The 16,791-nt window shown below is 51.8% G+C and overlaps 1 protein-coding gene across 5 annotated transcripts in view; it reads right to left on the bottom strand.

The window, feature by feature from the left end:
* The window catches only part of HIPK2 (homeodomain interacting protein kinase 2), a 135,045-nt gene extending 119,569 nt beyond the window's left edge, over window positions 1-15,476 (bottom strand). For 2 of the 5 annotated variants that reach the window (XM_037390244.1, XM_037390246.1), the window contains exon 1: window positions 15,226-15,476. Coding sequence is in view for 2 of the 5 variants with exons in the window: in XM_037390245.1 (XP_037246142.1) it covers window positions 15,226-15,244 (19 nt within the window). In the remaining 3 variants the exon portion in view is untranslated. Of the gene's footprint in view, window positions 1-13,061; window positions 13,188-15,225 lie in introns of those variants that run through there. The other 3 variants (XM_037390245.1, XM_037390249.1, XM_037390247.1) reach the window with 2 other exon arrangements.
* Window positions 15,477-16,791: the final 1,315 nt, after the last annotated feature.

Raw genomic sequence — 16,791 nt, 5'->3', positions numbered from 1 at the left:
GGTCTCACCTACATCAGATATGCTGTGAGTGATACGGTAAACACATCTAAATAGATACAGATTTCCCAGGGGATATTTCATTTGCATACAGACACCAGCTACATCACAGGACTAGGTCAAGACTGAAATAAACTGAGAATACAGGAGGACAGACCTGAGACGTTTACAGAGCTACAGAGATACCCAACAACTGGTCCAGTAGGGCCACCAAAACCTGACACTAGGAGAGGTAAGTAAAAGATGCCAGACACACAGCTGTTCTGGGTCAGGATGGAGACAAGCTGGAGGATATGGATTACAGATCACTCCCAGACAAAATGTCTTGGATGATATTTTTCTCAAGCTTGGATTTCTAGTAAATCTTTTGTTCAGTTTGAAGAGCCACATTGCTTCAAAAAATCTCTCCCTGACTTTCACAGGCAGAGTGGCAGTGTCCCCTTCCACAACACACTGTGATTTACAGCCTTCCACACTCACACCAGCAATACAACCCCTTACACAAGGGACTGCAGACAACATTCCTGCCAACACATACGCTGTCACAGCATCGCTCCACACAAACACTCTGCATTCACCTTGTTTATATTTCCTCCTGTACAGGCTGTGACAGCTCACAAACATGCAGAAAGCCTAATTTATATTTATAATAAATCTCCCTTCTTCATTCCTTGCAGTGGAAAAGAGCCCTCATACAAATGCAATTTGCTGAGAGAATGGTGTAAGAGCTCTAAGGAAAATCAGGCCCACGTTGCCTCCTGTAGACAAAGGGGATGGAGCCACATGCAGACACTTATGCACACTCCTACATGTGCCTGCAAACATGGAAAGAGTCCCACATACACATACATACACACACATACACTTCCACCTGTATTCTCACACACACAGTCTGATAACAGCATCTACCACCCCTTCCGACTCGCACGTGCTTTCAGGCAGCACAGGCATTTGGAAGGTGCACTTGAATTATCCAGGTGCTCACAGTCCCAGATAAGTGACAAGAAAATGACACCACAAAAGAAGTATTGTCACCATCAACGGGATATGCTTGTGTCTGGGTTTCACATGTCCTTGTCAGGTGGTACAGCTATTTTAAAATGGGGCTTGCAACGTGTTTCTTATCCCCACTTGCTAAATACATACACATTGTGATGTTGAGAGAATGCAGAGGGGCAGTTTGATGGGAAGGTTTCTGGTGGTGCCAGTGATAGTCCTAAGAGAGAGGAAGGAATTTATAATTGTACTCATGCCTAAATGTGATCCCCACATGCCTTGGAAGAGTTATGAAGTCTTGGGTTTCTCCATGGTGTCCACAAAGTGGCTGTAGCCAAGAGATGTCTTTTTGTTTTAATCTGGCTTCAGAGAAAACATTTTGATCTCTCTTCCCTCTGCAAAGGACCTCATTCCATCTTCCCTTGCCTGCATCACCCTAAGGCCTGACTACAGAAGTATGTCCCCCACAGGACAATGACATCAGCCTGCTCAGAAACTGGGGTTAGCATGCCGTGCTGGCCCCGTGCAGGGGAAATGCACCCAACCAGTCCTCTGGTCTCTACTGGCTCCCAATAAGCTTCCATGAAGGTGACCTACTAATTCCTGTTGAGGTGTTCTGTGCTCATGTACCTTCTGAGCAACTTTAGCCCCTGATGGCATTGCAGTCTGAGTGACCCCTGCAATTGCTCCTACCTACTTCTCTCCATCCTCGTGACACTAATCTGAACCGAAAACTCTTCACTCAACACAGCCACCGAGCCTGCCAGCAGCCCACCCGGATGCCCAGCTCCTGTGCACTGACATATTGGGAGCTGGAGGCTGGGCATCACCAAATCCCAGTGCTGCTCCACTGCTGACCCAGGGCTCGCCCTGCAGTACATTGCCAAATTCCTATCACGGGAAGAGCCCCATTACATACTGTCCTACCCTATCACATAGCTAAAGCTAGCCGATACGTTACCCCTTACCACTCTGCTCAGATCCCTCCCCTGCACTCCTCCTCAGGGTCCCAGAGTACCTAAGCGTGGGATCAAAACTGTCAATGTTAAGGTGCTCAAGAGCATCACCAGAGATTTGCCTTGTTAGCCACAACCCTACTCAGGGTATTTTAAAGACTAGCAATGACCACTTAACTCCCCAGAAATTCTGCCACAAGAGGAAGATAAAAGATTGCGCACACACACACAGAGTTATGAGAATATCTAAGAGGGTTTGCTGAGATTTTTTTTCTCCAGCTTCTGAAGTCAATTATCTAAATAGGAAAGCAACAATGATGGCCAGAAATTACTGCTATTTGGAGGCAAAACAGAGACCTGCTGAAAGTCCTTGCCAAACTATCTGGAATTTGTCAACACTAAACGCCGCCTAGGAGAAAATAAAACCCCATGCATTTTAGCTGGATGTTCTTCACCTCTAGCCTCGTGCTTTAAGCAGATAGCCTTCCTACCAATGCAAGCATGGACCAACATGGATGCTTGTCCTGCAATCCTGCTGCTGTCAGCCCCTGTCAGAGGGATAGCCTGAAGCCATGGCAGAACCACGCAGATGGTCATAAACCAGGCTCCTGACCTGCTACTGGCACAGCTCTTCCAGAAACGCCACTGTGAAAAGCTAACACTGGGGTGAGGCGCAGACCACCTCTGCTACCACCAATCTCTGGGCAGGCTGGAGCATAGTCTAGAGATCATACTTTTGTTGATACCCTTCTTTTGGGTACTTCTCCCTCTTCTCCCCATGCCAGCTCTGGCTAATTTGAGTACCTGTCACATCCCTTCTCAAATACAGGTCGTGAGCTCTCTGGGGCAATGCCATGCCACATTTGTCCATCTTTTGGGGAATCTGCAGCACAGATATCCTTGGCTTGGGATACCAGCTGCTAGTGGCTATGAATAATTCATAATTAAAATAGAAGTGAAGCTGCACCAGGGGACTGTTGTGCCTCGAAGTTTTCTCCAGACTAGATTACTCTCAGGAGACACAGGAGAGCTACCACAGAGATAAAAAAATAAATCTCAGCCTACTAGGTTTACACAGAGACCATCAAAAAATGTGTCTGTATTACTCTGACCTCCAGATCTTCTTTTTTCCTTCGCTTTTTCCTAACCTTTAAAAGGCATACAAGATAAACAGAGGAGAAACCAGGCAGACAACATCCTCGGAAGAGATGTAGGAATATAATCAAGCCCTCAAACACACACACACACACAAACACCATAATTTATCTCTTCCTCCTCCTGTTTGATATTATCCTCTGTTCTAGTATCATAATCTGTTGCTATGGAAACAGCTATGATGTCACTACGAGAGGTTTATGGATGCCTTGAAGAGGAAGGAAAGGTACATGATGATGGGAGAGAAAAAAAACCACCTACAAACAGCTGCTGAGCAGGAGACGTTCCAGGAACAGCAAGTGTTAACAGGGAAAAGATAAATACAGCGACGGTGCTGGCGCTGCTGCAGACAAGAGCAGAATATAAACCGTGTTTTAAAAATAAAGAATGCTTACAAATTTTGCCTACAAGTAAAAATATTCTGGGAAAGCTAAAGGAGCTTCCTGAAAAAACAAACTTTCTCTGAAATATTCTGCAAGTTTTCTGGGATTGGATATTTTCTGAGCCTGGCTGCTAGAGTCTAAGTCTCCATCAACCCACTCCATCGTCTGCTGTAACATTCCCTCCAGAACTGTTAACGTAACCCACCACCGATGCAGCTAATAGTTAGGGATCTTACTGGCTATCTGCCACCCTGTGTGCCTTTACAATCTCTAACTAGAAAAAAAAAAAAAAAAAAGGTATGTCTTCAAGCAAAAATAAACAGAATCATTGAATCGTTTAAGTTTAAGTTCATCAAGTCCAACCTTTAACCCAGCACTGCCAAATCCACCACTAAATTATATCTCTAAGCACCACATCTGCATGTCTTTTACATGTAGGGGGGTGACTCAACCACTTCTCTGGGCAGCCTGTTCCAATGATTGATAACCCTTTTGGTGAAGAAATTTTTCCTAATATCCAATCCAAACCTCCCCTGGTGCAACTTGACATTGTTTCCTTTTGTCCTATTGCTTGTTAGACTGACTTCCACATCACTATACAGCCTCCTTTCAGGCAGTTGTAGAGAGCAATAAGGTCCCCCCTGAACCTTCTTTTCTCCAGGCTAAACAACCCCAGCTCCCTCAGCCGCTCCTCGTAACACTTGTGCTCCAGACCCTTCACCAGCTCCCTTGCCCTTCTCTGGACACGCTCCAGCACCTCAATGTTTCTCCTGTAGTGACAGGCCCAAAACTGGACACAGTATTTGAGGAGCGGCCTCACCAGTGCCCAGTAAAGGGGGACAATCACTTCCCTGGTCCTGCTGGCCACACTGTTTTGGATACAAGCCAGGATGCTGCTGGCCTTTTTGGCCACCTAGGCAGACCAACAGCTCATATTCAGCTGCTGGTTGACCAGCAACCCACATCTTTTTTCATGATGCAGCTTCCCAGCCGCTCTTCCTCAAGCCTGTAAGCGTTGCATAGGGTCGCTGTGACCCAAGTGCAGGACATGGCACTGAGCCTTGTTGTACTTCATACAACTGGTCTCAATCCACCAGTCCAGCCTGTCCAGATCCCTCTCCAAAGCCTTCCTGCCCTCAAGCAGATCAACACTCCCACCTAACTTGGTGCCATCTGCAAACTTACTGAGGGTGTACTCAGTCCCATCATACACGTCATTGAAAAAGGTATTAAACAGGACTCGATGCTGAGCCCTGGGGAACACCACCTGTGACCAGCCGCCAGCTGGATGTCGCTCCATTCACCACCGCTCTTTGGGCTCAGCCGCTCAGCCAGCACTTTACCCAGCACAGAATACCCCTGTCCAAGCCATGGGCAGCCAGCTTCTCCAGGAGAATGAGGTAGGAAATGATGTCAAAGGCTTTACTAAAGTCTAGGTAGACAACATCCACGGCCTTTCCCTCATTCACTAAGCGAGTCACCCTGTCATGGAAGACCAGGTTTGTCAAGCAGGACCTGCCTTTCCTAAACCCCTGCTGGCTGGGCCTGATCACCTAGTTGTCCTGTACATGCCGCATGATGGCACTCAAGATGATCTGCGCCATAAGCTTCCCTGGCACCAAGGTCAGGCTGACAGGCCTGTAGCTCCCCAGATCCTTCTTCCTGCCCTTCTTGTAGATGGTGTCACATTCGCTAACTTCTGGTCAGCTGGGACCTCTTCAGTTAGCCAAGACTGCTGATAAATGATTGAAAGTGGCTCGGGGAGCACTTCCACCAGCTCCCTCAGTACCCTTGGGTGGATTCTGTCAGGCCCCATAGACTTGTGTGTGTCTAAGTGGTGTAGCAGGTCGCTGACCGTTTCCCTGTGGATTATGGGGGCTTCGTTCTGCTCCCCATCCCTGTCTTCCAGCTCAGCGGTCTGGGTCCCAGAGAAAAATGGTCTTTACTATTAAAGACTGAGGCAAAGGCAGCATTAAGTAGCTCAGCCTTTTCCTCATCCTTTGTCACTATGTCTCACCCAATGAAGGATGCAGATTCTCCTTAGCACTCTTTTTGTTGCTAATGTATTTATAGAAACATTTTTTATTATCTTTTACAGCAGTAGCCAGATTAATTTCTAGTTGGGCTTTGGCCCTTCTAATTTGCTCCCTGCATAACCTCACAGCATCCTTGTAGTCCTCCTGAATTGCCAGACCCTCCTTCCAAAGGTCATAAACTCTCTTTTTTTTCCCTGAGTTCCAGCCAAAGCTCTCCGTTCAGCCAGGCTGGTCTTCTTCCCTGCCAGCTCATCTTTCAGCACATGGGGACAGCCTGCTCCTGTGACTTTAAGATTTCCTTCTTGAAGAATGTCCAGCCTTCCTGGACTCCTTTGCCCTTCAGGACTGCCTCCCAAGCGACTCTGTCTATCAGCCTCCTAAACTGGCCAAAGTCTGCCCTCCAGGAAGTCCAAGGTAGCGGTTCTACGGACCCCCCTCCTCTGAGACTCAAAAACTCTGTCCTTTCATGATTGCTATGCTCAAGATGGCCCCCAACCATCACATCACCCACCAGTCCTTCTCTGTTCACAAGCAGGTCCAGCAGGGTGCCTTCCCCGGTTGGCTCACTCACCAGCTGTGTCAGGAAGCTATCTTCCACACGCTCCAGGAACCTCCTAGACTTGTTTCCTCTCTGCTGTTTCCTCTCTGTGCAGAGATGCACTGAATCCACTGGATCACATCCAGTAGCAAATAAACACCTTGACCCCAAACCATACGCAAAAAAAAAGCTTTTCTTGCTCTCTTTATCCAAGAGAAAAAAACATACCCTTATAGACTCGCTGCCAAACGTACTGATATACCTGACCTGCTCCTAGAGAGAACAGTATGTTGAGTCTCATATGTTTAAAACATGACCAGCCTTGGGGCCATACATATCCATGTGCAGCATGATGCACGTGCCGTTCTCGCCCATGAGCTCAGGCGCTGAGACTGTGCCTCCACACCTGTACCTGTTTCAATCACCCAGACTGATGGTGAAAGTAGGGCAGACACAGGGACAGAGAGGGTGGGACAGTTACACATGCTCTTAAAAGACATGTGCAAGCTGCAGGAAAATTCAGCATGTGGGGACTGCCGGGAAGGAGAAGGGAGTATGACAGATCAAATTTGTCCTGCATAGCTGCCCTATCGTGGGAAGGGCAGTGGCAGTGCGGGAGGAAACCACAAGGATCTCAGATCAGTGAAAAGTAGTGGTGTTTTGGCTAATCTCTGCCCCATCAGAATTTCCTGAGCATGGAGAGCAGGATCAGAGAACTTACAAGAAAGGTATAGCATCAGTTTTGCCTCTGGTCTCAGCTCCATCTGGGAAATTCCCAGGCAAACTCTCTGCCCCACCTATAAGAATTAGGATATAGGTGGTATCTCCTGTCCTCACTCACCTTCCCTTCCAAAGATGTTAAGAGACAATTGCAGGAAAAAACCTGGGAGAGACTGAAGTCTGCAAGGGCAACCGCAAAAACAGTCCAAGCCAGGATCTTCAGCAATTCACCCAGTTTTCTGTTGCTGACAGCCTTCGCTGTGACAGCCTCAGCCCCTGTACCTCTCAGGGATCACCTTCCTCTCTCCTGTTACAGTCACCTGCCCTCATCTTTCTTCCTCACCTGTCTCTCTCATCCTCTTCTCTCTTGTTCCCAACCTATTGCCTTACTTTTTCTCAACCTTCAGCCCACCCCTTCCTTCCTCGAATGAACCTCTGTCAAAAAATGTTTAAGGAAACCTACACATTGTGCTTTCCTCTCCCCAAAGAGCCCAGCTGGTTTGTATAGTCCACCCTCCTGTGTCTCTGTCTACATAAAATGCAAATCCTTTGGGGTGGGAACTATCTGCCCCTTCATATCAATGTCATGCCTAGTACAGTAAGGTCCTGCTTTTGTTTGGCACTGGCACTACTATAGCAAATACAACTATTCTTAGGAATACTTCAAAAGCACCAAGGGAGAGTAAAAGAATAGGAGGTGTGAAAACAATGCCAAGTGTTTTGTGGGGTTTTCAGCCTCTTTTGCATTTTAGGGGCAAGGTTCTGTTCCTACTTTTTATGAAACAATTTCTTCTCTTCTGTGCTTTCTATTTGGGACTGCAGAGTAGAGAACAAAGCTGATCTTGGTGAAGAAACCAAGACTGCTTTTTTAAAAATTGGCAGGTGACACCAAGCAGTAAGGGACTGCAGATTCAGGGGAATTAGATTAGAATTCAAAACAATCCCAACAAATTAAAAGGTACAAGATGAAATTCAAACAGGACAAACACAAAAATCATACGCTGAGGCAGGAAAGGCTAGCTCCACACACACAGGACAGAAAATGGCTCACAAGGCATCAGACCTCTTGGACAGGATCTGGGAGCCACGGCGGATCACAAGCTACACACAGATGAACCATGTCACAGTGCAAAAGTTAAACCAAACAGGACCGCTGCCTGTAAGAGACGTGAAGGAACACTGCTCTACCTGGCCAGCACAGAACTCCAGGCACGGCACTGTGCTCTAGCAGTGCCATTCAAGAGAGAGGTGGACTGGCTGAAGGGAGCGCAGAGAGCCACGAGAACAGTCAGAGCTGAGGGGAACAAGACACATGAGAAAGAGCTGAAGGATGTGTTTGAGATAGGGTTTGGCTTCAGGAACACAAAGCCAAGGAGAGACATGACAAAGAGGAAGGAATAGTCTTCCCCCAGCCACTGTCAATAGGACAAGGAATCACAGCACGCAAAGCAGAGAGGAGTTGCAGAGGAGGTAAATTCTTTTCAGTGACAAAGTGAAGGGCAGCAATGACAGCCTGATCAGGCTGTGGACCCTCCATACACAGGGAATATGCTGGACTAACATGTTAGGGAACATGCTGGACAAGCACGCATTTAGTATAGTACTTCCTGCTTTGAAACACTTTAGTCTTTCCTATGCCCACTTCCTATGATTTCAATTATTGTAGTGAGAGTTAAGTTTCTTTGGCATTTCAGCACAGCCCACAGAGCAAGATAAACCTGTCAGGGTTTAGAACTGGAGGAGACATTAGCCTGCAGGGTACCGCTGTGTAACACCGTTGTTCCAGGTCTTCATAATGCCTTTAAGGATTAAAGGTTATAATGAACAGGGAAGACAGCTGCCCTTCTGAGTTTCCCAAGTATCTCTGGCAAATACCACTGCCTTGCAGGGTGACCTTTCCCACTTTTCAGGGTAGGAGCTATAAGTGATTGCTCTTACTTCATCCTTCCAGAGATGGATGTCAGCACAGGCCCTGGAAGGTGAGCAGGACAGAGAATGAGGTGTGAATAAAGAGTGAGCTTCAGCTTCTCCAAGCAAATGGCCCATTCAGTGGGAAATGCTGAAGAAAACCAAGGGAGCAAACTATGCCATCCTTCACCCCAGCATAAAGCTCCCTCCTCCTCCACAACATGACACAGATGGGCTACCACGCATCGCATGGAGACAGCGCTTCCCTCTGCGTAGCTCCCTGGGTTTCATTGACACTGTTGTTGGCATGTAGATCTCCAAAATCAGAATCCAGTTCAGCAGCAGCTCAAGGGCTCACATCTCGAGGACACTTGCCTCCCACTGGCTATTTTGTACCCCCTCCCCCCTGCCAAACTCCGTTCCTGGGCATCATTCTGTCAGTGGCTTGATCAGACAGGCACTCTTTATAAAGCACCTTGAACAGATACAGCACTGTAACAACGCACACTATTATGGCTTATTATTACTTCCATTAAATAAATAAATCATAACGTTACAGCCTTTTAACTCTTTTAGCTCTGACTCTGGACTCTCCAAGATATTTTGAGATGTGACAATTCCTTTGCCAGCCTATGGCTACAGGGCTGCTCCTCCCCTCACCTGTGTAGGGAAGTCTTAGAAGAATGGTTTCTACCATCAGAATTACCCAACTCAGAAGGCTACCTGAATTCAAGAGTGGCCCCCAAATATACACACTTGTGCTTTCCAGAGGAAGGACCTCAGTTGCTGATGGGGCCAAATGAGGAAGGGTTCAGGTGCACTCTGTGCTGTAAATGGGGGGAAGCAGTAACTTGCCTCTGCTCTTCCCCCATGACAAACAGACAAACTGGTAAATGCCCGATCTGGAGTGAAATTATCACCTGGGTTATTTTCAAAACAAAAGCTGAACTCCGTACTGCTATGGGAAATAGTTTCAAAAGAGAAGGCCTTCTGTTAAACACCTAGGTCCATATTAGGGTACATAAATAGCTGAAGACACAACCTTTTCTCTAAATAGCATTTAATTCTCACTTCTTGTTATCCACCAGTTAACCTTCCAAAAGCAAGTAAAAGCCCTAAAAATAATGTTTCACATTCAGAGGGCAGAGATTTCCTAGTGAGGAAACAACCTCATTTTTATAAATGGACTGATTAAGCTATAGAGGCCATGAGTCAGAAAGGTACTTCAGTGTGTGGCCAGCTTTAAAGACATAAACAATTCTAATGAAGTCAGCAGCACTGCCCGTGAGCTTAAATTTAGGTGCAGACCTTAAAATACCTTCTTAAATTGGGATCAGAGAGGAAAAGGGTGGAACTTTCAAAAATATCCAGTCTCAGCCTACCCATCCTCTACAGACACAGGGATTGAGACACCATAATAGCCGTCAGCCCACCACCGAAAACCTTTGCAAACTCCCCTTCTCAGGAGCCTCGCCCAAAGGTACACGCTATCCCAGTTGCCTTGACTCCTGCATCTAAGAGAAGTGGTCTCATCTACCTCATATTGGTGTCTCAGCCTAGTCCGAGCAGAAGGTGGTTGAACTTGCCCTTGACTTCGCCATCTGACAGGACTGCTCTAACACCAACACCTGGGACTCACTTGGTGAAGCCCACAATCAGGACAAGGATTTACTTTCCATGCCCAGGTCACCAATCCTTCCATGATTTGACTTCCCAGAACTTTCCTCCTGACCAAATATCTACATACTTTTACACACCATTGCAGCAATGTGGCCAAAACTGAGCCCTTACTTGTTTAGCCACCCAAGTACATATCTGCCCCCGAATAAATTACCTAGCTTCCAGAGGCTGTCCTAAGTTCAGAACCCTCACAGGCATCAAGGAGGTCTCTGGGCTGTCTCCCACTGGTAGAAGACTTACACTAATCAGGGTGGATAGCCAGCTCCTACCCAGTCTGAATGAAACCACATCCAGTTGTTTTCAAAGCAGGACATGAAAGTGGTAAATAGCAACCCCTGGGTAAATGGGGAAACCTGAGGCCTGGAAAAATTAAAATTACTTAATTTTCCAGGGCAGCTGAGGTGTCTGGCCGAAGCCAATAGGGTTTTCCCCACCTGTTACAGCCAGACAGGGGAATGCGCTGCATGGAGCCCAAGGGCCGATGACAGTGGCAAGTAACTGTGCTTGCCTTTTTGTCCAAGTGTGTTGTTTGTCTCCTTGCCCTGGGCCCTGGTCCCAGCAGTGCTCTTTCCACTTCTGAAAATGAAACAGCGTTTTTCACCCATTACATCTCAAACCCATTTAATCGCTAGACGTAGCAGCATGATAAGGGCAATAATTACAACTGGAGGGGGCTTCCTGTTATCCTGAGCTAATAAAAACTTGTGCTTTTGGTCCCAGCATTGACTTAGCTTAAGTTCTGGTTATTAATTCATAAACAGGAAACACCTCTGAGTTATCATCTCCCTGCATGAACTTTGGGGTAAAGACCTTTAGTCCGCCTCACTGGTGGTGGCTCCCTGATGAGCAGGTTTTGTGCACTTTAACGAAATTTGAGGATGCATTCAAAACCCAGCAGGGCTGGCCTGTTCCTGGTGTTAAATGGGATCCGACCTGCGATGTATCCAGGGTCAGATTTTCAGGCTTCCCAGCCCCTCATGTGACAAGGACAGCATGCAGGCAGGTCCCTGCCTGCACTGAGCTCCAGCAGCAGCACCGGTGGCGAGGTGCAGTTTGCAAATATTACCCAGATTAATTCCATAAGCCACCCACATAGAAAACTACCGACGCAGCTGCTAAAAATACACTGTGAGTTGCAACAAAGTTGTCAGGAACAAGTAAGAAGCAAAGCAAAGAGGAACAAAACCAAAACAGAGGTAATCACTGTTTGGAAAATAAAGGTTAATGTGTATGAACACTTCTTTTTACCCTATTCCGAAGTATCCCTGGTACAAGGCACCCTGGGAGCCTCTGGAGACACCCACCCAGGGGAGAAATCTACCTGCAGCCCACGCACTGGTGATGTCTAGCAGTAAGCCCTCTTAAAATGGGGTCTCCCCTGGCCCACAGAGCCTTGTTCTGTTCTCTGCACAGGAGGAAACGTCACACGACGAGTGCACAGATGAAGGTTTCGCACAGCAAGGGCAACGCTGCCTGGAGCGGAGACCAAAGAACCATATTCTCACCTGCCTCAAGCCATTCACCTCCTCTGAAACCAATACAGCTGCCCCTGAGGAAGCCGCCTCTCCAGTGCTCAGCAGGACAGTAGCCATTAGCTTGCCCCAGCTCTGGAGCAGAAGCCGTGCAGGATTACACCTGATGAGGCCCACTTTGGAGCCCAACACATTTCCCAGTATGGCTCACAATCGCAACTAAAGTCCGGGTTAAACAACGTGCGGCGGTGTTACTTCCGTTTTATTTTACTTGGTAGGTTTTTATGTCCTTCATTTTACAGCTCAGCTCTGCAACACCCAGAAAAAAATGAATGAGAAAAACCCAGTAGAGGAGAAGACAACAGCAAAAACTGAATTTCATAAAAAGAATGAGAGAATTCTCCTTGAGCAGTGCGTGTGGGGGAGGATTTCACAACGGATATTCACTTATTTATCATGCCTCACCTATTAATATCAGGTGAGGCACCGTTCTGCTTTCCAGAACCGGTATTTAAGCCAGTTGCTCAGCACAGGCACACACCACCCTCACCTACACGTCGAGAATGGCGGGTGACTTTGTGCATGTGCTCTATGTTATCACTCACTTAAATTTCTACTGGAACCATTTCATAAGGCCTCCGAGGTGTCACATTTCCTCCCGGGGCACCTTTTCTGTCAAACAGCCTATGTTCTGAAATCCGTATGGTGGAGATACTCTTTCACCTACCCTCGCCTGCCTTGCGGTGCCTGCCTTGGTGGTGGGTGTGCGTGCGTGCCACCCAAGCCACCCGAGCGGTCGGTCAAGGGCAGGAGCAGCGAAGCAGCTGCCCGCTGCAGCGCTGCTCCAGCCCCTGGCTCCGGCTCGACCGTACCTGATGCTCCAGACTCCTCTGGAGTCTCTGGCTACAGATCAGACTGGTTATGCACATAACGCCAGGCTCGTAAGGGAGGATGGCAGTCCTTGCCTGCTTCCAAGGAGGAAATCGCATCCCCTTCGATAAGTAAGTTTTTATCTATGCACTGCGATATTGCAGGGAATTCTAAGGACCTCTCACGGCAACTAGGAGGCGAAAAACATTCATTAACCCCTCCTCCACCTCCCTCGAAGCCATCCAGCAGCAATTTAACCCGCAAACATACTGCAACGCAAAACAGATAAAACAGCCCCTATCAGCCTTTACGCTATCGACTGGCTCCTGCCATTCGGGATATTCACCTACTTCAAGGCTTGAGGCATGCTGCAGAGCCTGGCCGCCGGCCTTCCGTATCGGTTGCTGGGAATTTTGTTGTTACGGGTTCCTTTTCAGGGCATTTTTTCCATCTGCTCTCTTTTTCCAGTCAGGCAGAAGCACGGGTGCCGCTGAAGTTAGGATGCTCGCAGGAACCGCTAAACTTCCACCACACGCTTCGGTGCGGTACCGCCGCCCCCTCCGCGGGAGGAAGCCGGCGCCCTGCCCGCCCCGGCTGCGGCCGAGGCCTGCCCTGCCCTGCCCGGCTCCGGGGAGGCGGCCGTGCCGGCGCTCGGCGGCCGCCCGCTGCGGCGCGCCGGGAAGGGGAGCGCGGCCGGGCTGACCGCAGGCCCCGCGCCTCACTCCGCCCCCGGCCGCTGCGGAGCCGCCGGGCGCCGCCGCCCGCCGCGGGGCACCGCACCGCCCCGCACCGCCGCCCCGCACCGCCGCCCGCCCGGGGGATGCGGCCCGGCGAGGAGCGAACTTAAGAGGAATCGCCGCATTACCCGCCCTGCTAGCGGCGCCCGCCCGGGAGGGGCTGGGCAGGCTCCGCGGCGGGCGCTGCAATCCGGCCAGGCCTCACCGGCTCGACGGTGGCCCGGGGCCGCACCGGGGCGGGCGGGGGACACAGGACAGGCCCGGGCCGGCGGGGGACCGCGGGCGGGGGCCGGGCAGGTACGCGCCGGGGCTGCGAAGTCCCCGCCGCGACCGAGGCCGGGGGGCGGCGGCGGCGGCCTCCCCCTGCCCGCGGCAGGCCCCCGCAAGCCGTTGGGGGCGGCCCGGGCGCAGGGGGGGCGCTGCCGGGGCCCGGGGGCCGAGGCCGCTCGCCGGCGCGGCCGGCAGGGGGCGCCGCCGAGCGGGCCGGCCCCGACCGGTACCCCGGGCCCGCCGCGGCCCCTCCGCCGGCACCGGCCCGCCGCCGCGCCGGGCCCCGCCACCGCCGCTGCGCCCCCTCCGCGCCCCCCGGCCGCGCCGCCGCCCCCGGGCGCCGCCAGCCCGGTGCCCGGCGGCAGCAAGGGCGGGGAGGGACGGCCGTGCTCTCCCCGCTGCCGAAAACGCTCCTCTTTGTCTGCCTGCCGCTCGCGGGGTCCGAACTCGGCACGACCGGTGAGCCCGGGGCTGCCCAGAAATAACCCGGCGGGCCAGTAACTTTACACCGCCCGCCGCGCGCCCTCCGCTCGGGCGCTGCAGCCCGGGCTCGATTTTCTCCTCTGATAAGTTTTACCGGCCTCGCCATAGGGAGAAAAGTACCGTGTCCCCGTGTGTCCGCCCCCTCCCCTCCCCGCCGGGCGCCCGGCTCCCAGCCGCCGCGGACCGAGCGGTCCCCGAGCGGGATGAAGCGCCCGCGGGGGGTTGTCCCTCCGGTTTATGTAACGCTCCCCGGCCAACACGGAGCCGGGAGGGTTCACGGCGGAGGCTAAATGCATCGCGAGGGGATTTAAATTAGCCCTGACATATTTTTTTATTATTTTTTTTTCTAAACAGCCTCCGTGAAATACGCACCGGTCTAACACATCCCCTTCCCGCCCCCCCCCCCCCCTTTTTTTTTTTTTCCAAGCCGAAAAAAACTAAGTTGGGGCACTTCGGCTTCTCGCCGCAGCCCGGGCTGGGCTGAAGGAGAAACCGGAGGGGCTGACAGGCGGCTGCCGGCAGCCTCGTCCCCGCCGCCGCTGCCCGCGGGGTCTCCGCACCCCGGAGGAGAGCTCCGCGGGGGGAACTCTTGGGAAATCGGCGACAGGAGCGGGGTGGCCGGTCCGGGAAATGCGACCTGCAGCGAGGGGCAGGCAGGCAGACAGGCAGGCACACACGCATACACACACACGGAGGCGCAGGGCAAGCTCCGTCCACCTCATTGTTCTGCTCGGCACCGGCACGGACTTCACCCACCGCCCCCCGCCGGGGCCCGAGTGCCCGGGACCGTGGGGCCGGGGAGGGCTGGGGGGGGGGGGGCGGGGAGAGCCGGGGGGGCGACCCGCGCCTCGCCCCGCTCCCCGCCGGGCGCCGGGCCGGGCGGAGGTGCCCCGCCGCCGCCGCCAGCCTCCTCGCAACAACGCCGGGGGGACGGCGAACCGCGGGCGGCCGGGGACCCCCGCTTCCCCCCCTTTCCCGCGGCGAGGCGAGGGGTGCCGGCAGGGCGGGCCGGGCCGGGGCTTACCTTCGTACATGGGGGCCATCGGTGCAAGGACGCCTGTTATTCATGGCAACGCCGCCACGAACGACGCGAGATCGCAGCCCCCCAAACTCAACACACATCTGCCATCTTGAGCGGGTGTCTCTCGGCGGAGGCGAAGCTGCCGCCTGCCTTCTGCATCGCTGCCCACCTCAGCGCGGGGGGAGCCGGGCACATCCAGCCCCGCTGCCGGCCCTCCGACGCGGCCGGGGCGGGCGGGCGAGCGGGCGGGGGGCGGCGGCGCCGGGCCGGGCCGGGCCGGGCCGGGGCCGGGCCGGGGCGAGGCGCGGGGCCGGGCAGGGGCGGCGGGCGGCGGGGCCCCCCCGGCTCGGGACGGCGGCGCTGGGGAGGGAGGGAGGGAGGGAGGGAGGGAAGGAGAGAGGGAGGGAGGAAAGGAGGGAGGGAGGGAGGGAAGGAGGGGGGCTGGCGCGGTGCCCCCGCTCTCAGCGCGGCATGGCTGCGTGTGCCGGGGCGCCTGCAAAAGTTGCACTGGGGGTGAGAGAAAGGGAGAGAGAGACGGAGGGAGAGAGAGGGAGACGGAGACCGAGACGGAGAGGAGGAAAAAAAAAGGGGGAGAAAAAAAAAAAAAAAGCTAAGGGAGTTTGCAAATAATCAAGCGCCGATGGCACCGATCGCGGCTTCCCAGAAGGAGAGGCAGCGAGCGAGAGAAACCCTCTGCTGAGATTATGTGGGATCTTGTTTAACAACACATTTCAATCAGGAGAAAAAAGGAACAGTCAACAGAAGTTGGTGAAACACTTCTGTCTTCCCCCCCCCCTCCTCTTTACAGAAAAAAGAGAGGAAGGAAAAAAAAAATAAAAAAGGCAGCTGATTGAAGCTTTGCAATTCACTGGCTGTGGGGATCATATAATTTGAGCTCATGTTTTACAATAGCATGGAAAATTCCTACCTCTCCCCCTCTCCCCAAATAAATCTTCTATTCCCTCAAGGCATTTCACAATCTGGTTCACTGACAAAAGTTCCAATTTATCCTTTTTTTTCCTTTCATTTAGCTTGCTTGCAGTGTAAATATTTAGCGGATGCATTTAAAATAAACATACGTTGTTGCTTTTAGAATTCGGGTTGTGTTTTTGTTGTTGGTTTTTTTTGTCGTTTTGTTTTGTTTTTTTAAAAGGAACCACTTCAAAGAAGTGTTTACTTACTAAGATTGACAGCCACTACATCCCCCCCCCCCCTTTTTTTTTATTTTATTTTAAAAGATCCATCTCTGTGGTTGAGCTCTTGCTGTAGGAACACCAACCCAACCGGCATCATTTTTGCCTGCACACAGGAAAGGTGTAGGTGAAGCCGCATTATCCGCAGCCCCCTTTGCCTGACAGGGGCTTTACAACGGAAGGCCAGTCACCAAGTACCCATTACACAGGCAAGGAAGCTGGGACTCCTGCGAAGGCTCCGGCAAAGGTGGAAACGAAACCTCGGCTGTGATCCTTCAGTAACTCCTGTCTGGATCTGCCTGCCTGGAGCTCCTTACAGGCAAGCAGTCGGCGACCAGACTGGTGAAGACGTACTCTCTTCGCACCTGCTGTTACT

The sequence above is a fragment of the Falco rusticolus genome, chromosome 5 (genome assembly GCF_015220075.1).
Source record: "Falco rusticolus isolate bFalRus1 chromosome 5, bFalRus1.pri, whole genome shotgun sequence".
Classification (NCBI taxonomy): Eukaryota; Metazoa; Chordata; class Aves; order Falconiformes; family Falconidae; genus Falco; species Falco rusticolus.
This window is presented reverse-complemented; position numbering and strand designations above follow the sequence as displayed.